Genomic DNA, 23,969 nt, shown 5'->3' with positions numbered 1-23,969 from the left:
GCAGTATCATAAAGTCTTCCCTTTGTGGTTTCCATTTTACTGCGTGTACATGAGTTGACAAAACAAGATGAAGGTTGTTTTTTTTTGTCAGTTTACTGTTTTAAATGAACATAAAATTCACATGAAAACCAATGAATAGCTAGTGAGTTGTACAACATGATTCATGACTGTTTATAATTAAACATTACAGAGAATAAAAAATACATATTTTATTAATGTCAAAATGTGTTACGTATTATTGCTTTAATTTATCTCCAAGAGATCTAGTGTGAAACTGTCTCACCATCTACATTTACATTGGTAACCTTAAAAATGATTGTATATTATATTGTATAAAAATACTTTACATTTTTGATTTGTTTACAGACTCAAAAGAAGTCTATCCCAGCTCCCCAGAGGCGAGAGGTGCTTTAAAGCAGGATGAAAATGTATGGTCCAATCTACATCTTTTATTTATATTTTAGTTGTTTTTTCTCAACAGTCTTCTTAATTTATAGTAAATACACAAGTCCATACAATTGTGTAACTCAGGTTTTGAGTACATAAGTAAGAAAGTAAGTAATAGTCATTTGTAAAGTGCCTTTCTAGACCAGGGTCACAGCGCTTTAACAATAAAAAACAATACACAGTTAAAATATATGAAAAACTGTAAAAGGCCAAGACAACATAAGACAAACAAGCAATAATTGTGACTTGTACTAACAAAAAAATATATTCTTTTTAATTATGGGCGTCTTGACAGTGACATACAAGTATCCACATATAATAATCGTCTGTAGAATTCTTGGCACAAAGCAGTGTCGTTTGAAAGGTTGTTTTATGAGATGAGGCGCTATAAGCCGGAAGCCCAGAGTTTGTTATCCATCGTGGTCTTTGGCGCCCTCTTGTGGTGTTTGACTTTTTTGTAGACGCAACAAGACGCAGCCCCCAGTATGAGGAGAAGAACCAGAGCAGAGCAGGATAGTATCAGGATGGATACGATGTTTTCTGGAAAGAAAGAAAAAACAAATAATGGTCATAATGTGTGGATCAGAATCATAATAGATGAAAAGATGATAGTTAGAACTTTATTGATTGGGAAAATACAATAGTTTTATTGAGCATATGTATAACAGACTGTTCTGTAAGAACAAACACTTGGTTTGCTCACGAGGATGGGATAAAAAAAAAAAACGCTTTGACATATCTGCATTAAATATGTATATATATATTTTATTTTCATTTTTTCCAGATTTTTTCCCAGAACAGGAAGCCAATAGAAATACAACAAGGTTCTATGGCAACGTCAACGTGAATATACCTTGTTGATGACATTTTTCCAGAACTAATGAGCACAAAGAGTTTTGGTATTTCGAAATCCTTTTTTTTTTTTAATGTCTGGTCTTTACGCAACTTCCTTGACGTTGAGCACACACATGTACGAGTTCTTCTTTTTCACTGAACAAAGTCAAATGTATTCTTGACATTTCTTTATCTGCTCACTTGGTGACTTTCTAAACAATTCAAACATATCTTAAGATTTATTTTTTTAAAACTCACTTTTCTTATGTTGTTAACAGTCTTACAATAGAGAAAGTCCATCCCAGCTAACTAGGGTGATGGGTGGAGGAACCTCACAGGTCAAAAGGTCAGAGATGAACTGACCTTTAACGTGAAGTTTCCAGTTGATGGTTCTGACGGGCATCCCGTCCGAGGTGAACACCTCCAAGCTGAAGTCGCCGGCGTCCTCTCGCTCCACGCCGCTGATTCTTAGCGTCCCGTTCCTGACGAAGAACTCGGTCCTGTTCCTGAAACCCTCCTGAACCGTCACCGTGTCTCTCTTCACAGTGAACACGCCGACGGATCCGTCGGGACGCAGCTTCACGCAGCGCAGCCGTCGATCCTCGGCAGTGGTCAGCACCCGGATGTAGACGGACGCCCCTAAGGTCGCGGAGCATTCAGGTGAGACGTCGGTGGCGTCACAGTGACTGTCGTCCGCCAGGAAAAACGCTTCAAGGAGCAAAAAAAAAAAAGACGTGTAAACAACAAGCGATGAAACAGTTTCATGAACTTAATGGTTACCAAGCGTGTGTCCAGAGAAGAAGAGAAGAAGAAGAACGACGGTCACCTCCATCCTCACCGTGATCTCAAGCTGCACTGAGGCTCAGTAATATGAATAGGACGTAAACAGGAAACTGTTTTTTCGAGGGTGTAGAAATCGTTCTTTCACTTCCCTCGCTGCATGTGTTGAAGCAGGCGACCACAAACGCTTCACGGTTATAATCACTGCGCCCCAACACAAGTGGCAGAGGTGAGAACGATAGTCTTGAACTTCAAATCACGAAGTCAAAGAACAGAGGAGGTCCAACGTGAAATGAACCTTTTATCAGTTTATTTCAATGCGAGTAAATATTTACTCAAGTTAACCATTTTGCAGGATGAGTTACTCGTAGATGCAGTATTTGATTTTCTTCTTAATTGATTTATTCTGACTATAAAATCTTCATTAAATAAATGAGGAGTTTGCAAATACAGGGTCACGTTTTCTTTTATTGTTACTAGTGACATTTTTTTCAAACCCATTTACTTTTTTATTTCACGTTAAACCTTTTATTTATTCATCAAAACGTATTATGTTCCTCACATGCATTTACAGTATATAGATTTTTAAACACCTGCATATAGTGTCTTTTTTAATATGTATTTAAAATTGTTGTAACATATTTAATTTATATTTATTTAAAAATATTTGTAAAAGTATAGAATCCAACATTTTGATGCATAATTACATTTAATAACATATTTTTGAACAAGTATTTTGTTCTCCTTTAGAATATTTTCTATTTATTAGATTTAATTTCACTGATATTTAGTTGGAGTAGTTTGTTTTATATGTAATTTTCATGAAATATGTTTCTCATATTCATTGATTTGTTAAAGAAATAAAAAAGTATCCACATAGTTTGTGTCCTTTTTCCTTATATAATATTATTTTTTCTATTTTTATCAAATAAAAGCATTCTCAATTTTAAAACAAATCCTATTTAATAACATAGTATTTAACGTTTATTTTTCTTTATTTATAGATTATTTTGAAGTGATATTAGTGGTTACTTCTGTGTGTGAAATATTTCTCATTCGCTTTTTTAATTATTTTATTAATATGTAATGTTGCATAAAAATATTGTGTTCTTCATATGCATATATTTATACAGGAAAGAAAAAGATTTATCAATTATGCAGGTTGTTTTTGTCTATTTTCTTTTATTATTTTACCATATATTACTTTTTATTTTTTTAATAATAAAATATTTATCAACTGAAATGATCCTAAATTTTAATCAGTTTTGTGATAACATTTAATATCATATTCATGATGATGATTCTGTACCTTTTCTCGTTTAAAATCTTATGTTATATAATTTAATAACAATAAAGTTTTTTATACATTCATTTGAGGGACTCATTAGTTTATAATATTGTACGTATATATTTACAAATGTGTTTCTCTGTGTTTGGAAAAATCTGATCGAATTTGGATGAACTGGAGTGTGAGACTATAGAGGGCGCTGTAGAGGGCTCAGCGTGCTGCAGGCTTTTAATACACACTCTTATACATTCAAGTACATATTGTTGTTCCAGCTAAGATAGATCTTAATAGTTTTTTTTGTACTTGTATTGAAGTAGAATCAGTTGATCTTTCCATCACAAACGTCGTTTTATTGAGTCGTGTACATGAAAGATGGAGCAGTGTCTGAAGGTTTGTCCCCCAAAGTTTTCTCTTCATATCCTGTTGGACATGATTCTGGTGTTGAGTCTCCTAAAAAATGACCTGCTCTTGGACAGTTTGAGCTTCTTCTTTGAGTCCTTGTCCTTCTTTAGATACATGTTATCCCAGCTGTCCTCCTCCTCATCTCCCACCCACGGTACCCATGCACCCCCGTTTAAATCGGGGCGAGCCCGAGCGTCCTCGGGAGGATAGCGGACTGGCACTGCAGTGCGGTTGTAGTACACCAGCCTGGCCATCAGTTGTTTGACCACATCCGGTCTCTGCTCGGACAGGTCGAACCGCTCATTGGGGTCTCTGGTGATGTTAAAAAGCCAGACGGTCTGGCGGGGTTTGGTGTGTCTTTCTAGGGTCCACCAACCCGCGGGGAAACTAGGAAGGATCGGCGGAGGCGTCCAGTCTCCGTAGCCTGGATCCCCAGTCAGGAGCTTCCAGTCTCCGGCTCGGATGGAGGCCTGGACGGCCGTGTCCCAGATCCCGAACCCCTTCTGCAGCGAGCCGGTGCGGGCGTGGTTATAGAGGGGGTCGATGTTGTGGAGGATCTCCAGCCGGGGTGATTCTTTGCCCTCACTGATGGCCTCCCAGACGTCGAAGCCGTCGACCCCTTTGGTCAGGGACTCGTTTCCTCCGGCCAAGCCCACTAGAGTTGGGTACCAGTCTGTGATGTGCACCAGAGCCTTACTGACTCTCCTCTTTCTCCTTAGAAGAGGACTGTGGACGAAGCCAATACCTCGAATCCCACCTTCCCAGTAGGTTCCTTTGCGGCCTCTTAGCGGCCAGTTGTTTCCACCGGCTAAGGGCTGACCCCCGTTGTCGGTGGAGAAAACGATCACGCTGTTCTGGTAGTAACCGTACTTGCGTAGAGCGTAGGTTATGTTGTGGACGGCCTCATCCACGGCGGAGACCATGGCCGCGTACTTCCTGCGCGCCACGTTCTCCAGTCCTCTGTAGGGGTAGATGTACTCCTGCGGCGACTGCAGCGGCGTGTGAACGGCTTGAAAGGAAAGGTAGATGAACAAAGGCTGAGCCCGAGGGTCGTGCGTCGCCAGGATCTTTCGGACCCTCTGCGTGTACATGTGGGTGGAGTATTTCCCGTCCTGACCCCAGGCCACCGCTTCCCCCTCGTGGAGGTCGAAGCCGCACAGGCCGGGGCCGTCGCAGGCGTGGTAGGTGTAGTAGTTCACGCTGCCGGTGAGGGAACCCAAATAGGTGTCGAAGCCCCGGCGCGTGGGTAGGCACTCTTTCTTGTAGAAGCCCAGGTGCCACTTGCCCACCATGTGGGTGGAGTATCCGAGCTCCTGCAGCCTCTGCGGGAGGGTGACCTGGTTGAAGGGGAGGCAGTTAGGTTGGCGGTGTCGGATGATGGAGTGTTGCAGACCGGTGTGGATCTGGTACCTGGAAAGAGTGGTGAAGAGACGGAGTCATTTGATGACAGCAAAATGTAATTGTCTTGAAAACTGAAAATTACATATGAAATTAACAGCCCCTGCTGCTTTGCCGCCCAGCCAACACATGTTAAGTATTTTAAGCATAGAGTTTGATATTCTAATTTAAAAGTACATTTTCTAAATGTAATATATTATAATTTGTAGCCATTACTAAGCTATTATATGATTGGCTAAAAGTCTGATCAAGTAGCTCTTTAAGACCTTTAAAGTATATATTTTATTGAGTATTGTTTTGATTGTTTTAGCACTTTCTGACCCTGGTCTGGAAAAGCGCTCTATAAATACAAATGACTTACTTACTTACCTACTTACTTTAACCTTTTTGTAATGTGTTGAATTTAAAAAGCTACGACTGAAATTTATGTTACATTTAGAAAATGAACGTTTGCATTATTAGAATTCAAATGTCAAACTGTGTGAAAAATGAATATAAATTCCTTTAAATTAAATTACTTTTTTTTTTAAAAACTGAATCAACGTTTCAATACAAAAATTATTGAATTTAATCATTAAAAAAATTATTCTATGCTTAAAAAAACAATTTGAAATTAAATATTTTGATTGCACTGATATACATCCATAGGCGACGGAATGTTAACTTTAATTTATTTAAGAAATATACTTTATATTTATTTTGCCTCTGACATTCTTCTGTCTAAACTCGGTAACAAGCTGTTCTCACCGGCCTGTGATGAGCTGGCTGCGCGACGGCGTGCAGATGGGCTGGATGTAGTAATTCTCCAGCTTCACTCCGTCCGCCGCCAGTTTGTCCAGCGTCGGCGTCCGGATGTCCGAGCTGTGATAACCGATGTCGTTGAACCCCTGGTCGTCCGTCATGATGAAGATGATGTGCGGCGGCCGCGATGATGGCTCCCGGAAGGTCTCCACGGGCGGCTCGTTCTCCACCTGATTGGGTCCCATCAGGTCCCAGGTCAGATACCCGAGGCTCAGCAGACTCATCATGGAGAACCCGGTGAGAGCTGTGGTCGCCATTCTTGCTCTTTCCTCAGTTCAACTCTCCATTCAGACCCTCCGCTCTGAACCCATTGTGAGCTAAGACACCCCCCCTGTCCACTCAGCTGATTGAAGACCCTCGACTGGTCCCACATGTGCTCCACAACTCCAACCTGATCTGATCTGAGTTTTCTTTCCCTGGTAGCTGGAGTGGACTCCACCCATTTGGCCGGCTCGCCTCGCTGGAATAACATCGCCCCCCACCAGCGACACAACCATAACAACGCACACATCCACAGTATCAGCGCCTTTCAGGTGGTGACTGTAAGTTTGTATCCGTGTCCAACAAATTGTGTTGATAATGTGGCGCCATTCGGCAGAACTCGGAGTTCGAAACCGCTGATTATCTATATTATCTGCGTACAAACTGATCCGTTGCTTTTGGATTTGGACGTTTTTTGAGCCAAGAACGGAAAGATAAAAGATAAAATACATGCTCTGGCTTGAGAACATCTCAGAATATCTGTTTTTATCATCATTTTATCGTCATGTTTGTTTGAATTGGACAAGACAAGTCAGCAATATGATAAGATGTCGTCAGCGTACTAAGAAATATATATATTAATATATATATCATTAATCATATTAAGAGTTATATGACTATGTTTCTACAGACATTTAGTTTTTCTCTAAACATGACGTTTTTTCAATAAGACCATGCTTGGACTCACAATATATATATATAAAATCTTGACTTTTAAAAACTGTATGTAGGGGAGGCTGGGGTTTCTGGCGACTGAGGGGCCCGTCGGGCACAATACTGCCCACTGTTCCCCACCTCACTGCAACACTGTCCTTCTGTTTTAATGACTAATAGAGACCTGCAGACAGACACAGAGCAGGCTTCCCAGATTCTGATCATATTCCGGATGACTGAAACCGTTGTCTCCTCCTCTGACTTAAGAACGTCTGAATAACTTTAGGAAGGACAGATTAGCTCATTTTTTAAAAATCTTGGTTAAGATTGCATCCCTGTATGGTGGCTTGTTAGGGTGTAAAGAAAATATCGAAACACTTAAATATCGTTAAAAATCTTTTTACTTGTATTTCCATTCTTGAGAAGTTCTGTTTGAATTTAGTTAACTGTTTAACTTTACGTAAGTAAGTAAGTAAGTAAGTAAATTTTATTTGTGTAGCGCTTTTCTAGACCAGGATCACAAAGCGCTTAAACAATCAAAACAATATTCAATAAAGTATATACTTTAAAGGTCAAGATAAAACTGATAACACAACAGGAGTTCCAGAAAATCAAGGAAAAGCCTGAACAAATAGAAACGTCTTAAGATGTTTCTTAAAGGAGTCAGTAGACTCCATCATTAAGCATCGTTCCTTCCCCAGATTGTGTAAAAGGAACCCAATGTATTGTTGTTTATATACTATAGCAATATATCGCAATAGATTAAATAGATGCTAGTGTATTGTTGTACATATCACCAGATTCTTGCCAAAACACGCCTCTAGTGGCTTAAGAGAGACTCAAAGTACAACTTCTCTTCTGAGGGCCAGGTCAAGGTGTTAGAATGGTTTCTTAAAGTAGGGCTATGGAAACAAGTCAGGGTCAAAAAGGGGCTTGAACAAGACACGTCTATGGCGGGTGAAGGTGCAGATCACTTGAACGGGAGGATAGTCCACCTCAGAAAACATAGCAGGTTTCCTCCTCATCTTTAAGACCACACCAAAAAAATCCCTGTTTTGGTGACCTAGTGATACAATTCTAATGCTTCTGTGTGTGGTTCTGTGTAGGAGGTTAAACATGGTCAACAGTCGGAGCGACTCATACCTGCTTTATTCAAAATCGAAAGGATGTTTGATATTTCCCATCAGATTAAACAAACTTTTTATCCAAACAAAATGTGTTTGGCGATAGATGTACTTGAATTACTGTCAAGGTCGAAGGTCACTGAATGTAGTTAATTATTCGCTTCAGCGATTTTGTCTCAAACCTTTCGTGCCAAAAGGGACGAGCATTAAATTCCAGGCACATGACAAACATCAAACATCGCACGTAGCCGTGTTGACTTTGGAACTTGTCGGCGCGGAGGTCGCTGTGCAGCCGAGGGAAGTTTGTGGTGAGATGTTTGCCAGGTAGCCAGGAGTCATCTCCCGTCATCTCCGTGACTCACATCATTTCGTTGGCCGAAAAAGAAAGAATTTTACAAACCGGTGTTTACTTTGGTACCTTTTTCATTTATACAGAGCAGAGAAATTACTGTTTTAATTCCACCCAAGAGTTTTCCCAAAACTATAAAGTTAAGTAATTAACAAGCGAAGATAATAAATGTCATGCCTTTCTTTCTTGAATTTCTTATTGATCCAATTCATCAAGAACAAGAATCCGGACTTTGCACTTTTATGTTTTCATTTGCAACGAACCAGGCGCGTCTGTGATGAGAGTATTTATGGAAGTAACTTCAGGAAAAACCCCATAAAGTAAATACAGATAGACCATCAAACATACACTATATTTGTGCTTGAAGTGTCGCTGTTTTAAGCAGTTTGTCGTCCTGATGCAAATGTTTTTTTGTTTTTTTTTAAAGAAAGAAAGAAAGTGTGAATAATGACTAAAAAAGATACAATCTCTTTGTTATTTCCTGCCACAAATGTGAAGTTTTAGATTTAAAAGGTGCTTTCGTAAAGGACACTATCCGAGCCCCAACAGAATGTTCCAGAAAATATCAAAATTCTGATTTGATGTTTGACAGTTTTATCTCATGCTTCATAGATCTCATCAGCATGTTGTGTCAAGGATCTTTCCCAGGACTCCACACTGGCCTTGTTTCCTCACTGAGACTTTCTACTGAGTAGCATTTGTTGCTAACTAGTGGGCTAACTGGCTCCATGATTCTGTACTTGTAAGTTTTGTTATGTCTAAATACTGTAAATCAAAAATGATATTAATATCACTGTCATTTGAACTTGTCTCGTGATTACGATGAATTGGGGATTAAAACCCAAGTCATTTTAATGCTGAGTTTCTTTGGGAAGAAACAAAGTCAACAAGAAACACTTGCAGTCAAGCATAGACATCAAAATAAGTGAATTAGTGTGTATTCATTATCTTCCTCTAAACGTGCCTGAGATGTTTCTGTTACGTCTCGATACTTCTATTAATACTTCCACCATTGATACTCTGATTCTCTCAGGTTCAGTTCTGGACTAAAGGGGAAGCAGGACCAGGTTGAACTGACCTCTGCTCCAGATGTTTGGCCAAAGGAAGAGTCGCTGTTACCGAATCCGTCGACTTCCCTCCTCCTCGAACACAGACTCCTTTATCTCTCACGCGGGTTTTCCAGTAAACCGCCGCGTTACCCCACCTCTTACCCCCAATTTTCTAATCCGAGTACGCCTGAACGGAGGTTTTCTTTATCGCTCTGAGCCAAGTCCAGCTTTAGTAAAACCAGTCAGCCGCTCACTTCTTCATTCCGCACAGAAGTTTCTTTGTCTGCGGCCTTTGAAAGTCTTTCTTCTCATTTCTTTGATAACTACACTTTCACCATCACTTCCTTCCTTCAAAATTTTCTCTGTGGTCACATGGCACAGACCGAAAACCTGGTCGATACCACCGCTTTCATCCTGCTAACAATTATTACAAATGTACCTTCTATATTTACTTGATTTTGCGGATGTGGAATTATGTTTTATGTTGCTTAGCATTTTTCTCTTAATGTGTCCTCTCTAACTTTCAACACAACTTCTAAGAACTTAGTTTGTTATGACCTCTGTTTTCTGAAATAAGAATGTAGTTATTCTGGTCATTTAGGCTCTCTTACACTCTGCAGCAAGAATTCTGTCCCGCTCTAGTAGAAGAACTCACATTTCCCCGATCCTTATAACTCTTCACTGGCTGCCAGTTTCTTTCAGGAATTAAAAAAATCTGGTTCTTACTTTCAGATCTATTCATGGTCAGACTCCTCCTTACATCACTGATCTGATCCAGCCTTACACTCGAGCTCGGGCTCTGAGGTCTGTGGATCAGAATCTACTGATGGTTCCACGCACACGGTTCAGGACCAGAGGAGAGAAATCCTTCCAGGCTGTTGCTCATAAGCTTTGGAACGATCTTCCTCTCTCTCTGTGTTTGATGATCTACTGAGTCCTTCAAGAAACATCTTAAGACATTCTTATTTTTGCTTTTCCCTGATTTTCTGGGACTCCTGTGTTTGTCGTATGTGTCTTGGTCTTTTAAAGTATATATATTAACTGTGTATTGTTTTTTTTATGTTAAAGCGCTTTGTGACCCTGGTCTAGAAAGGCGCTTTACAAATAACGTTTACTTTACTTAATTTTTTGTTCTAACGTTATGTTAAAATGCATATTTTCTTAGCTAAAAAATGTCGTCTCATTCAAAGAAATATTTTAAGACGAGGTCACATAGAGGAGAAAGAAATTATATGGAAGGATATCACTGCCATGAGTATATTGAATGTTTAAACTTTCTTTTTATTGCAGACAATGACAAAAGAGTGTCAATTTACTTGATTAATGTCATCAATTGGCTGATAGTTATATAGCTGATACTCTTTTTTTCTGCCCTATTTTACCAACATTTTTATATTCAATTTAAAAGGCTAGAAAATAAAATTAATTGAATTTAGACATTTACTCCTGAATAATGTGTAGAAAGATTAATTTTATTTTTAAATGAAATTATTATAAGAAAAGAACAAATTCAACCTTTCAATTTACAAACAATTGAATTTAATTATTAAAAATAATAATTGAATGCTTAGAAAACAAAAACAAAATCCACTGAATAATCTGATGGCTCTGATATACTATAGAATACCATAGAATGTTTTTATTATCTTGTAGGAGATTTCTAACTTTATCTACGTCCCTGAGCCGCGGTTTTAATAGGAATAAATAGGATTTATAGTAACGTACAGTTGAGACATAAATCATTCCACGAAGGAGACGTTCTTCATATCTTTCTACACGACTAGAGATGAACCGCAGCCAGAAAGGCATCATGGGAGTTGCTGTTTTGTTGGCACCATATAAAAGGTGGGTGGAGTAATGAGAGCTTCCCACTCAGTTCTGTGGTTGTGTAAAAGTTTATCTGCTGTTGAAATAAATCAACTGTTTTTAACAGAGTAAACAAAGTAAAGGATTTCCGATACAAACAACACCTGCGTAAGGTGAACTACAATGTGGTGAGGAAACACCGTTTCAAAATATTACTCATACTTCCTGTTAATTACCGACTAGAACAAGAAGTAATGAAGCCTCATCAACCACTGAAGCCATCAAGTGGACAATAAGTGTGAAACTCTGAAATGATTTTTGCTTAAATAGTCCATACGTACTGTTAGATAAAAAAATATTATACACCATACGTATACGCAATACTTAAATTAATGCTAAAAGATAATCAAAATATAAAGTATAAATTACTAGCTTCATCTAAGAGCTTAAACGTTTGGATACACATTCACAATCAACATTTCACTCAGACTGACACACTGTCTCAAGACAAGCTTGGAACAGAATTAGAGACATGACACCGGTTATTTAAACGTCTGTTTGTCTGCCTTTTCACACCTTGGGTCGTGGATCAAAAGAACGAAGCGGGACACATCCGTGAGGGGGGGACTAGGAGACCCACCCAAGAACATTTGAATGATCAGAAAAGGAAACAAATTAGGAAGGAATCTCCACAGGGGATCGTGGCACAGGAAGCTTGAAGGAACCAATAGGGCGATAGGGGGAGGATCGCTCGGCCCGGAAATTTGCCTTAAATATAGCGATGTTTATACAGTTCGAGACCGTTTCTCCCGGGGCTATTGAATTCTAAAGTTGCCGGCAGAAAGCGCAACCGATCGATCGTAAAGCTTGTATTTTGTTTGACTTGAAGCGGCGAATAAACGACCCATGACACTCTGCATTGACCATTTATTTCCACAAATCGAAGTATTAAGACCCGGAAATGACAACGTGTTGGAGCGACCGGAACGGACTCCTGGTTTGTCCGTTTTAGTACCAAAGGGTGCTAGCTAAGTCTTGCACAAAAATCCCCTATATTTTCAATTTCGACCATCCTCAACATTAAGACACATCAGTACTTTATAGTTTGCTAAGTATACATTTTTTTTGGGCCTGTGTCTTGGACTGTTTTAAAATTACTGGCCCCTGTGTGAAGTTAAGTCGATGGTCACACAGCGCGTGTTAGAGGTTTTGAGCTTCTACATGAGCGTGAACCATCAAAACCATGACTCACCTACAGCCAGTCATTCTGGACTTGTTTGTCTTGTCCGTGCCGCTGCCGCAGCACCTGAGCACGAAGATCAGAACCAACACCCGGGACAAGCAAAACCACCTAATGGGAGTCGTGATGGAGCAGCGTGAGGTGAAAACCTCCGCGTGGAGCTCCACACGTCTTGAAGCATGTGAAGGCCGCACTGTGGACATGTCGGTGGAATGTAGGCGACTGTTTGAAACAGAGAGCCATTGACAGGAGAAGCTGTGCAAACACTCGGCCACTTCTCTCTCGCAGCTTGTCATCGCGGCTGAAAAAGACATTTCGCTGGATCCGTCAAACGTCAGTCGTGTGGCTCGGTATTAGTAGCAACAGTTGGTTATCGTGGTGACAAATGTCGGTGGCATCGACCGCGTCACGTGCACGTTTGCGGCGGCGCTTCCGTGCACGATGGTGGGAATCGAGGGAGTGTGTCAGGAATACGCTCGGCTTTGCCCCCGTTTGGCCCCAATGAAAGGAACTCTTTCAGAGTTTGGCCTCCACTGACCTCCTTAACCCAATCCTCTCTTGTACCTGGAAGCCACTTTGCCTCTGATGCCATCTGGATAAATAATCTACGCCTTCATCTCGACCGCCCCGACGCGCGTATGAATCTTGTTTACCTTATTGATGCAACTTTTGGTTATTTGAGGCAAAGAGTTGAATGTTTGGAACTATTGTCGGGTCATTTCTAGGAATCGGGCTAGAGTCCCAGAACTGAGAGTTACTAGAATTTATTTTAAATAGTGTTTTATGGCACATAAATGTCACTAGATTAAGGTAGAGGTTATAAAAGGTCAACACTGTACTTCAGGAAGTTCTAAGGAAATCAAAACTGACTTGATTTAGCGGTAAAATATCAGCAGCCGTGGTTACTTAAATCTCCAGTGTTAAATCACGGTTTTAAAATTTGATTAAGAAACTTTAAAAAACGTCTTGTTATTGGTGATTTTACAGTCATTAAGTTTGCTTAAAGTGATAGTTCACCCAAAATTTAAATCTAAATAATTTTCTACTCACCCTCATGGTTGGGATTATCCGTTCTTTTTAGAGTTGTACGCAAAGACGTGCATTTTACTGGCTCTCAGTTGTCTTCGTCCAAAAAGACGCACTTAAAAACATTCAAATACGTAACCTCCATCTTGTATCTTGTATCATAGTTCTACAACCGTTCACAGTTCAATAAAGTGTGTGTACATAAAACATTTGATTTTTTTTATTTACAATAACAAATATAAAACTATTTTTTTTCATTTTTGTGTTGCAATAAGACTTCCGGCCACTAGATGGGAGCAGTCATTACTTTCTCCGCAGCTAAAGGGACAATTAAGATCCCATCGATGACTGAGGACGAGAGGAAACAGTCAACGCCAGAAGCTTTTAAAGCCGGTGTTTGGACATACTTTTTTTTTCAAAACGATTGAAAGCAGTTACAACTTCAATATTACAAATATGTCCTTGTTCCTGCAGTATCACAATATATATTATTGATGTCCCTGTATCGTGACACTAACCCTATTGCCAGGTTCTTGCCAATACACACCACTTATAAAACACAGTAAAATGAAACGAGAGAAAAAGACAGGGACTCACACACACACACATCTTAAGACATTTTTATTTGTTCAGACTTTTCCTTGATTATCTGTAACTCCCGTTGTGTTATCAGTTTTATCTTGACCTTTAAAGTATATACTTTATTGAATATTGTTTTGATTGTTTAAGCGCTTTGTGACCCTGGTCTGGAAAAGCGCTATATAAATAAAAATTACTTACTTACTTACTTAGATAAATAATAGAGTATATTGATTATATTTATCAGCCGAGTGCTTACCTTGCATTGGCTCAAACTATTTTATGTATTTATTAAGTAAATACGTATTTAATGTCCTTCTATGTTATTAAGAAAAAGATCAAAACTTTTCCAACAATGAAACATGGCTACAACCATACCGTTCGTCTTATTATTGGCAGTGATGTTTCTTTCGCGGCACTACATTTCCCAAGATGCATCAATGCAGGAAGCGGGGAATCACTTCCGGTGTTGAAAGTGCAAATCGAAAACATGCTTTCTTGAGTAGTCCGGTTGCACGATGGGAATATCGCCGAGAGTTTAATTAATTCAAAACATTTTACCGTACATACATGTTGTGAAAACAACATGTCCATGAACGCCACACAAGCGGGTTTGATCCAGTTGATCTACAGTCACCTGATGGAGAATGGTTACGAGTCTGCTGCGAGTGAGCTGCAGAAACACACCCCGCAGGTCAGCACACACACACACGCACACACACATGAAAAGTATCCTTCGATAAATTACAATTCATGTTTTAATTCGAGTTTTAAACTTTTATTCTGCAGACGGGTGTGAACAACACGAACAAACCTCAATTGATAGATATTTATCACTCCTGGCTGAAGTAAGTGTGTTTTTGTTGACAAAAGAAATAAGTTGTATTATAGTTTTTTTTTATCATCTGCAATACTTATAACTTTAATAACAATGACAGGGACTCCAAAAAGAAGTCCCGCACGACAAAACGGTCCAAGTCTAAAGATGGAGGATCATCATCCAAAGGTTGGTCTGAGGAATAACATGTTATCGTTTTGTTTAAAATATGTTGATTATTTTTTGACTTTTTAAAATATTGACTTGGCAATATATCGTGATATTATTTCCCTGATACAGTATCGATATTCGACAGCACTGTATTTATTATTTGTTAGTTTTTGCCTTGTGAATCATATTTTGTGTGTAACCATCTTTTATTATGGTTTATAGTTCAATGAAGTGTGTATACAATACAATGAGTATATATTTTATTTACAATTGACACATATTCACAACATGTTCATTTTTGTGTTGTTAATAATCTGCTAGATAGAAGATCCAGGCGATGACTGAGGACGAGAGGATTCAGTCGACTGCGGCAGCTTTTAAAGCTGATGTATGAACATGTTTTGGTTTCAAAACAATTAATTTAACAGTTACAACTTCGTCACGAGTCATGTGGTCTGCAACACCAGAGTCAAGTACTTGACAATACTACAAATAAACCTTGTTACTGTATTTCGCAATATATTAAATGGTACCTGTAGCGGATGCATATTGTGTCACCAGATAAACATTTACGTAAAATTATACTTTACTGATGTCGATTGATGTTTTAATTTGTAAGATCCCTGATAGTTTTCATCCAGGACAGCATCAACGGTTGAAGCCTCCTGAGCTGCTGTGTGTTAATGATTTCATTGTGATGTCATTGTGATGTCATCGTGATGTCACTGACCTGAATGTCCTCTGTGTCGCAGCCTCTGCTACTCTACCGTCCCTGCATGATCCAGAGGATGACTTGAGTCAGTCTCTTCTTCCTCAGGTAACGAGAACATTCAACTCACCTGACGTTGAAATGGTCGACATTTATTGAAAAAAACCTGTGAAACCAGCCTTTGTGAGAAAATTACATGTTTTTTAAGAGTTAAATGAATGCAGGAAGGATTTTTTTAAACCTTTTATTGCCTTCATTGCAGTCCGGATTTGACATTCATATCGACACCTGGACGAAGATACTCGATAATAAAAGTTGTGATATATTGTAGAGAGGAACAGATTATTATTTTGCGGCCACATTAAAATATAATTATCTTAAATATTTAATGCCAGTTTGAATCAATTCTTCAGGATTAAAAAGAAAGTAAACCGATGTGACTCATATAAACTTGTGGCAGTGAATGTTTTAGTCTTACAAAACATCTCTAATGACGTCAACTTCTCTGTTAATCTGATCTCAGGTAAAGTTTCCCCAAGATGATGCTCGAGTTAATAGTCCAGCTGCGGTAGCAACAGCACCACCTGTCGGTAAGAAAGGGAACAGCATCTGGCGTGTTACTTTTGTTGAAATGTAAAATGCAAAAACTCTTCTTTGATGCTCAGTGAACTCGACCAAACCGAAGAAAGAGAAAACGCCTGCTAAAAAAGCTCAGTCGACGAAAAAGAAAGTGAGTGTCAGACTGACAGTGAAGCAAACCTGGTGACATATTTATTACCTCTGTTTTTGTTTTTTAATTTTAGCCTGCTGCAGTGAAGAGGAAGAGAAATGAAAGCAAGTCCACAGAGAAAGTCTCAAAGGCCAAACAAGCCAAAAGCCAAAAAGAATCTGCAGCAGCAGGTGAAGGTGATTCAGACTCGGACAGCAGTCTGGACGAGGAAAAGTGGAAAAACTTGTTACAGAAAATGACTGGTATGTAAAAAACAGTAATTTTTATTATCAGACAGAAATTAAGATTTTTTAATGAATCAGACAGAAGTAATCAATGGTTTAATGTTCTCATTATTAGAAACACATTTCATTTCTTCTTGTTCTTTGACCCTCAGATTCCGACATGGCCAGGATGGATGTCATCGATGCGTTGACTTCACTCCCTCCTGAAAATAAAGACGAGTCAGAGCTGTCAATCAAACCCGGGCCTACGAGACGAGCATCGGTCAAAAAGAAAAAGACAAACGTAAACACTGAGCCCGTAACTGAGGTGACGTCGTCGAAGAAGAGGAAAAAGAAAAAGGAGATTGAAGCTTTAGAGAGTGTGTCAAAGGATGTAGAGGAAAAAAAGGATGACGTTGTAACGATGAAGGAAGTGAATAGTCCCGCAGAAAATAAAGAAAGTGAAGCACTGGAGTCTGCAGAGAGTAAAAGGAAATCTAAGAAAAAAAAGAAAGACAAAATCGAGAAGGAAAATCTTTGTGATCCAGTTGTGGAAGAGAATTTAAAAGAAAATGACCCTGAAGTTCCCCAAGAAGAGATTGTTACGGAAGATAACGTAGAAGAAAAGAAGGATGACACAGTAACGATGGAGGAAATTGACGGTCTCGCACAAGGACAGTTGAACGATAACGAAAGTGAAGCACTGGAGTCTGCAGAGAGTAAAGGGAAATCTAAGAAAAAAAAGAAAGACAAAATCGAGAAGGAAAATCTTTCTGATCCTGTTGTGGAAGAAAAAGAGTCTGAAGTTCCCCAAGAGGAAATTGTTAAGAAAAAGGAGAGGAAAGCATCAAAAAGAAAGACAAAAGATGTAGAAGAAACAAAGGATGACACAGTAACGATGGAGGAAATTGATGGTCTCGCACTAGGACAGTTGAACGATAACGAAAGTGAAGCACTGGAGTCTGCAGAGAGTAAGAGGAAATCTAAGAAGAAAAAGAAAGACAAAACCGAGAAGGAAAATCTTTCTGATCCAGTTGTGGAAGAGAATTTAAAAGAGAATGAACCTCAAGTTCCCCAAGATGAGATTGTTACGGGAGATAACGTAGAAGAAAAGGACAGTGATGAGAAACTGGTGGAAACTAAAAAAGTGAAGAAAAAGCATTTATTTTCAAGTCATTCTGAGTCAATTTTGGAAGAATCGGCGATGGAGAAGAAAGATGAAGTGAGTGTGGAAGTGTCAGAACAAACGCCGGGGAAGAAGAAAAAAAAGAAGATGTCAAAAGAGGAAGAGGAACCAGAACCTCCGCCCGTTTGTGAGACACCAAGTCCTCCAACAGAGAAGAAGAAAAGTGAGTAGACAAACCTCTCTCATAGATCTTCCACCCCGGCAGCACTCTCTTCTTTGCCTCAGACTTAAACCGAAAATACTTGTTCTTTTCATTAATTTATCCCTTTTTTTGTTGTATTTCCACAGAGAAGAGCAAAGTAAAAGCTTCAGAGGAGCCTCAGTGACTGAAGCAACACTCTAACAAACTGGTGCCTGCATTACACAGAAAAAAGTGTATTTGGAAATCTTTATGTATTTTTCTACTTTTAAAATACACTTAAGATATACGTTGGTAAACAATAGGACATTTTTTTAAACTGGTATGTTTTGTTAAAAAAAACAATTTTAACTGTGTATGTTTGGATCCTTGGTGTTTTTTGATGCCTTTTTTTTCTAAATATTGTTTTTGGAATAAAAGATGGAGGCTTTTATGACAGAAATGTATCTTTTCTTAAGAATATTTTTAACAACTGAATGAAATCCAGTTACAGTATGACATTGTTACGTTGATTATGATGTTGCCAAATGTTTGTATAAAAGGGAAACTACTTGTTGTAATGGATTTTTTTTGTCATTATTGATTCAATCAAAAACGTATGTTTGCTATTGCAGTGTTCCTGTGGATCCTTATAATGTCTTATAAGGCATTAAATACTTGAATCTAAGAACAAGGCTTTTGGAATTGTTTCAAAATCACTTCTTCAAAAGTCTTAAAAATGGTGAACACATAATCGGTAAGATTGTTTTTTTGTGTTGGTTACAAATCTGAAAATCTAAAAAAAAATTAATTTCCTCGTTGATTTAAGAAACCTCTAAAAGAGATTTTGTCCATTTGGCAACATGAGAATATGTCAATTCAACGAGCTCATTGTCTAAAAATCATGCATCAATAATCTTTGTTTTTTTCTTAGTCAATTTCGTTGATCGTCAAGTTTGTCTTTGATTCAACATCAATTGCCATTAAACGTCTTTAATTTAACTTGCGTTCGGCTATAGAAACCCTGCATAAATGACAGTTGTACATTTTTCTGCATGTTTTTATGCTTTTTAGTTCTTTAAGTTTGTTTTTATTCACACGTTTCACATCACGCATGAATGCGTAGTATTGCCAGGCGCCCTCTTGGTGGCGCTGTAGGCGCCAAGTTGAACCAGCAAAAGAAGACGCCACTGTTTACAACATGGTGGCGTGAATTCACAGTTGAACTCAAGCGCAATAACAGTTTCTAGGATTTATTTTAGACTTTTGTTTTTTAGTTGAACATCATGTGGAGGTTGAATAAAGTTCGACACAAGTCTGGGCGTCAAGGCGGAAGTTTGGAGGAGATGAAGTTGAAGCGACGCGAGCAAGAAAAAGGTTTGAAACTAGATTTTTTTTAACATAATTTTGAAAATAGACCAGATTAATAATAATTTTTTTTAATGACATTTGGGTTAAACTAGACAATTCGTATTGCATTATAACAGAGGAATGTTTATATGTAGAAAACATAATTGATGTAAAGGTTTGAATAAGAGTCAAAAACTGACTTGTTTCTTCATTTTAAATCTAAAGCTCTAAGACAGGCTCGAAGAGAGAAACAACTGGTCAGCAAGAGACTAGTTTTAACTGAAGATGAAGAGCAACACGACGACAACATGGACATCAACTCAGCACCATTGGTAGGATTTATTTAAACTTAAAGTTATTTCCTCTCCATATTCAGCGTCTCTTTCTTCTGCAGGATGTTGTCAGTTTACTGCATCAAGTCCAACACGGTGGACCAGAGAGAGAAATCCACCTGAGAGGTCTGAGTCAAGCTCTGAGGGATCCATCGTCACAACTCTGCTTCGTCAAGTAACTCACGAGAGTTTCTTTTTCGTCGTCGATCTATGCGTTCATGGCGTCTCGTTTCCCCATCAGGCAGGAGAACAGTGTGCAGCTGCTGGTCGGATTCCTCACCGGCAACGACGCTCGGTGTCGCCTTCAGTCGGTCCGATGTCTCCACGAGCTGTCGCACTCTCCCCATCCTAACGTGGCTCCTGCTTGTCTCCCCGCCACTCCCTATCTCCTCACATACCTGTCCGGACAGAGCGCCAAGTTTACTGTGAGGGGTTTTTTTGTGTCGTGACTCTTGTGTTTGATCCACACTAAAGTCAACTGTTTACACAGGAGCTTTGTCTCTACACACTCGGAAACATGTGTCCCGACAGTGACGCTGTCAGACATAAACTTTTGGCTCAAGGGATAGTTCCTGCACTTTCCACCTGTCTAGAGGTAAGAATATATAAGTATATATGTACTTTATATATGTATATATATATATTATAAATTATAAATATTGTTTTATTAAGATAATGTTTTCTTTGAGCATTGATTGGTCAATAAATTCTATTATTAAAGGTTGAATTGGTTTATTTCGTAGTTTAATTTAAAAAATAGTTTATTTTCAAAATGAGTTAAAAGAAAAAATGCTTATAGTTTGAGATTCTTATTCCAATGATTCAAAAATGAAGTTTCCAAATTCAATATTGTTTCGTTCGTATCCTTTAAATTCAATATAAAAATGTTCATATATTGGTGTCACCAGACAAAACCAGAAGATTACCGAGCTACTAGATCAACTTCTCAGCCAATCATAGTGGCACTATTGTACCAATATTTTATATTGAATTTTAAAGACTATTCATTAAAATATTAATTAAAGTAAAAATTAAAAATGAAGTGTTTTTTTTTTTGTTTTTTTTCTTCATTTTTTGGAATTTTAAACTCAAACGATTAATTAAAAAAATATTAGAGTTTTATTTATTTTTATGTATTCAAAAGAATTAATTGAAAAATTTAATTATAAACATTATTCAAATCAATTAGTTAAAACAAATTCAACTTTTAGTATGTACATTATTAAATTTGATTGTGAAAAAACAAAACAATTCAATGCTTAAAAAAGAAAACATTTTAATAAAAGAAAATACAAGTTTCAACAATTTAAAATGTCCCTTAAACCCTTCAAAATTCTGATATCACTGATGTACTTCCACATATGTAGTCTAAGACTACATTTAAATCTGCCATTGAATCATTTTGTTGCGTTTGTATCTTCGTCCAGAACCAAAGACACAGCAGTGCGCTGGTGGAAGCTGTTGCATTCACTCTCTCGCAGCTCCTACAGACCAAAGACGCAGCAGGGAAAGTGACGCAGTGAGAACTATAATGGCTCTTAAATGTTAATCCTCGGGTTCTTTCTTTGATCGTCACCGTTGTCTTATTCTCTGCCTCAAGGATGATTCTGGCCTCTCGTCTCCCTTCACTCTTATTATCAGTCCTGGATCCTGACGCTGACTTCAATTTGGGCCCAGCCATCGAGTGTGCCTGGTGTCTGCACTACATCACATGCAGGTGATGCTTAATATTAAATCATTACAGTATTTAAAGCGTTAAAGTTCTGCAGTTAAAGATAGGTAACATTTTAAATTGACCATAATAATGTTCTTATTAGTCTGTAACCACTTCAAAACATTTCAGATATAATTATCCTCCTGGTGTTTGAAAAAAAATGTAAAATTATTTTTATGCCAGGTGTCAATCACACAATAATTTGTTGATTGACAAGTGGAATTTTTTCATTTAATTAAATAAAATATATTTCCGATTTTCAGCATTAAAGATATACATTTTCACATTTACAGTGGGTGGATTTTGTTATTCGAATAACCCTTAAATTAAATAAAAAAAACAAAAAAACTTTTAATTGGAGTTTTAAAATGTTGCCACTAGTATACCTATAATTTATATAGAATTTAAAAGACTACAAAACTAAAACAAAATTGAATTGAGAAAATGTGTTAAAATAATGACAGAAAAACCCAACGAAAACACATTTTACAATACTTATTATTGAAATAAATTATTAAAGAAAATAATTCAATGTACAAAAAAACATTTCAATAAAACAACATGTTCATGTTCTGAAAGTTTGACCATTTGAAATGATAAATTCAAACATTCATTATATATATTTATAACAGTTGAGATGTGTTTTGTTTTTAAATATCTTAAAGTATGTTTTCCATACTTTAAACGCAGCTCTGAAGATAACCGAGCGCTTCTGGCTCATGGAACTCTGGCGCGTTGTAGTTCCCTACTGGTGACGCTTGGGGACGCTGTTGCCAACGGAAACAAAGAGGAAGGTCTTGAGTTGGTGAGGAAACGTTTCCACCAAAAAATACGCATTTTATTCGCTCAAAACCTTACGGATATTTTCACAAACCTCTCCTCCTGCTAGCTCATCTGTCCCTTGCTTCGAGTGCTGGGAAACCTGCTGTCCTCGAGTGCGTCAGAGGAACTCGACGGTCAGTCGATGGACCCTCGTCTGGTGGTCGCTCTGTGTTCGACGCTTCAGTCCAACATCCAGACCCGGCCAGCTTTGGCAAGGGAGTGCGTCTGGGTCCTGAACAACCTCACAGGTTTGATCAGTGAAGGATCTGACTTGAAATACTTTAGTTTATATAATTGAAATAACACGTCGTACATGTTGTGTGACTCCAGCGTCCTCCTCCGATCACTGCTCCGCTCTGTTGACTCACGACCTGGTCCCCGGATTGATCCGACTGCTCAGCTTCTCTCGGGGCGTCAACACGATGGTCCGTCACTATGGTTTGAACAACATCCGATCGGATGATTCATTTTGCTGCTCAGATCCTCAGGGTGTTCGCCAACATCGCCTTCAGAGGGAAAGACTTCAGCGTCTCGTTGACGCAGTTTGGAATATTAGCTGCGCTGACCACGACTCTGAAGATGAGCGACCGGGAAGTGGTCGCTCTCAGTCTGGACGTGCTCTTCCTGCTGCTCTCTGCTCCTCAGGTAACTTTTAAAATGACCGATGTGTTATTTCTCATTCTAGTGCCTCGTCACTTTTGTCCACCAGGTGGCGCTAGAGTTTCTTAAGCTCAGCGGACAGTCGATCCTGGAAGCTCTTCAGTACAACAGCGATGGAGAGATGAGGCGGAGAGCAACTTACCTGCTGGAGCACCACCTGCTGTCGTAACCTTACTGCATTGTACTGCATTGTTGAAAATCACTTGAGAACAAAATACGTGCATTGTGTCAGAACAAATTGTTTTTTTAAACTGAACTGCACCAACAAATCATTGTTTAAAAAAAGAAAAAATAACTAAAACATCAGTAGTGAACAATTTAAATTATGAATTTACATTTTTAACCTCAAATGTTGTATTTCTGTACAGCCATTTACAAATTATTGTATTTTTATACTCACTTAAACTAATAAATGATGAAAAAACAACTTTACTATTTCCTTTATTTAAAAAAATATTTTTTGTAATATTTAAGACTAGGGGTGTTCGATAAATTATACATTTATCCTTCCTTCCGCTTCTGGTGAGCCTTTGATCGGCTGCTACGAACATAAGCTCCTGCAATAATTGCCAAAAACAGTCGTTTTAACGACTACTTGTCCAGATATTATGTTCATATCACTAAAGATATGTCTCAAGCATCACGGATCTTTGATCGTGATGCTCTTTTCAACATTAGAGAGTCGATGGAGGACTTCACTCGCGACAGTTACCAACGTCTCGGGCGATTTCCTCAAGCGATCGAGTAGGTCTGAAGTAGAGGTCAGGATGAGATGCGCAGTCGCGATCGCTCGCAAGAACTCTGACGTCATCGGACGTCATCAATGTTTGATCAACGTTCCTCTCACTGAAGAGTGTGACAACACAACACAACAGCGCTGCCGTCTGTCCAGACCACAACTAAAGGTGGTAAGATTTTTTAATTTACTCTCATTAAGATTTACTCTCTTTTGGAGACTTTAATCTTCACGTTGATGACGTCACATCTTGCTCTGCTAAAAAACGTTTAACTTTAACAGAAGCCTTTAATTTTGAGCAACATGTTTCTGAACCCACTCATCAAAAAGGCCACATTTTAGACTTGGTTTTTACTCTTGGCCTGGACATTTCTAATGTGTCT

The 23,969-nt window shown here is 38.5% G+C and overlaps 4 protein-coding genes across 4 annotated transcripts; 2 read left to right on the top strand and 2 right to left on the bottom strand.

The window, feature by feature from the left end:
• Positions 1-434: 434 nt before the first annotated feature.
• Positions 435-2,169, bottom strand: LOC148072014 (uncharacterized). Its single transcript, XM_087799122.1, has 3 exons — positions 2,062-2,169; positions 1,645-1,989; positions 435-987 (listed from the first exon to the last, which is right to left on the bottom strand). The coding sequence occupies exons 1-3, from the start codon at positions 2,111-2,113 to the stop codon at positions 833-835; spliced, it is 552 nt and encodes a 183-aa protein (XP_087655248.1). The 5' UTR covers positions 2,114-2,169; the 3' UTR covers positions 435-832.
• A 1,593-nt stretch (positions 2,170-3,762) lies between these two features.
• LOC148072013 (arylsulfatase I-like) lies at positions 3,763-6,221 on the bottom strand. The gene is made up of 2 exons (XM_087798993.1): positions 5,897-6,221; positions 3,763-5,161 (listed from the first exon to the last, which is right to left on the bottom strand). Exons 1-2 carry the CDS (start codon positions 6,205-6,207, stop codon positions 3,763-3,765), a joined length of 1,710 nt encoding a protein of 569 aa, XP_087655119.1. The 5' UTR covers positions 6,208-6,221.
• Positions 6,222-14,521: 8,300 nt separating this feature from the next.
• Positions 14,522-18,553, top strand: LOC148072012 (uncharacterized). Its single transcript, XM_087798957.1, has 9 exons — positions 14,522-14,732; positions 14,828-14,886; positions 14,977-15,044; positions 15,779-15,843; positions 16,259-16,325; positions 16,401-16,465; positions 16,539-16,707; positions 16,842-18,017; positions 18,143-18,553. Exons 1-9 carry the CDS (start codon positions 14,625-14,627, stop codon positions 18,178-18,180), a joined length of 1,815 nt encoding a protein of 604 aa, XP_087655083.1. The 5' UTR covers positions 14,522-14,624; the 3' UTR covers positions 18,181-18,553.
• A 628-nt stretch (positions 18,554-19,181) lies between these two features.
• Positions 19,182-23,243, top strand: tmco6 (transmembrane and coiled-coil domains 6). The gene is made up of 12 exons (XM_087798984.1): positions 19,182-19,349; positions 19,548-19,654; positions 19,717-19,829; positions 19,896-20,079; positions 20,145-20,249; positions 21,082-21,173; positions 21,255-21,371; positions 22,059-22,173; positions 22,258-22,438; positions 22,521-22,615; positions 22,671-22,835; positions 22,900-23,243. The coding sequence occupies exons 1-12, from the start codon at positions 19,259-19,261 to the stop codon at positions 23,017-23,019; spliced, it is 1,485 nt and encodes a 494-aa protein (XP_087655110.1). The 5' UTR covers positions 19,182-19,258; the 3' UTR covers positions 23,020-23,243.
• Positions 23,244-23,969: the final 726 nt, after the last annotated feature.

This window comes from Callionymus lyra, chromosome 9, assembly GCF_982586985.1.
Source record: "Callionymus lyra chromosome 9, fCalLyr1.hap1.1, whole genome shotgun sequence".
In the NCBI taxonomy this organism is placed as follows: domain Eukaryota; kingdom Metazoa; phylum Chordata; class Actinopteri; order Syngnathiformes; family Callionymidae; genus Callionymus; species Callionymus lyra.
The sequence above is the reverse complement of the archived record's forward strand: the minus strand, read 5'-3'. Positions and strand labels throughout refer to the sequence as shown.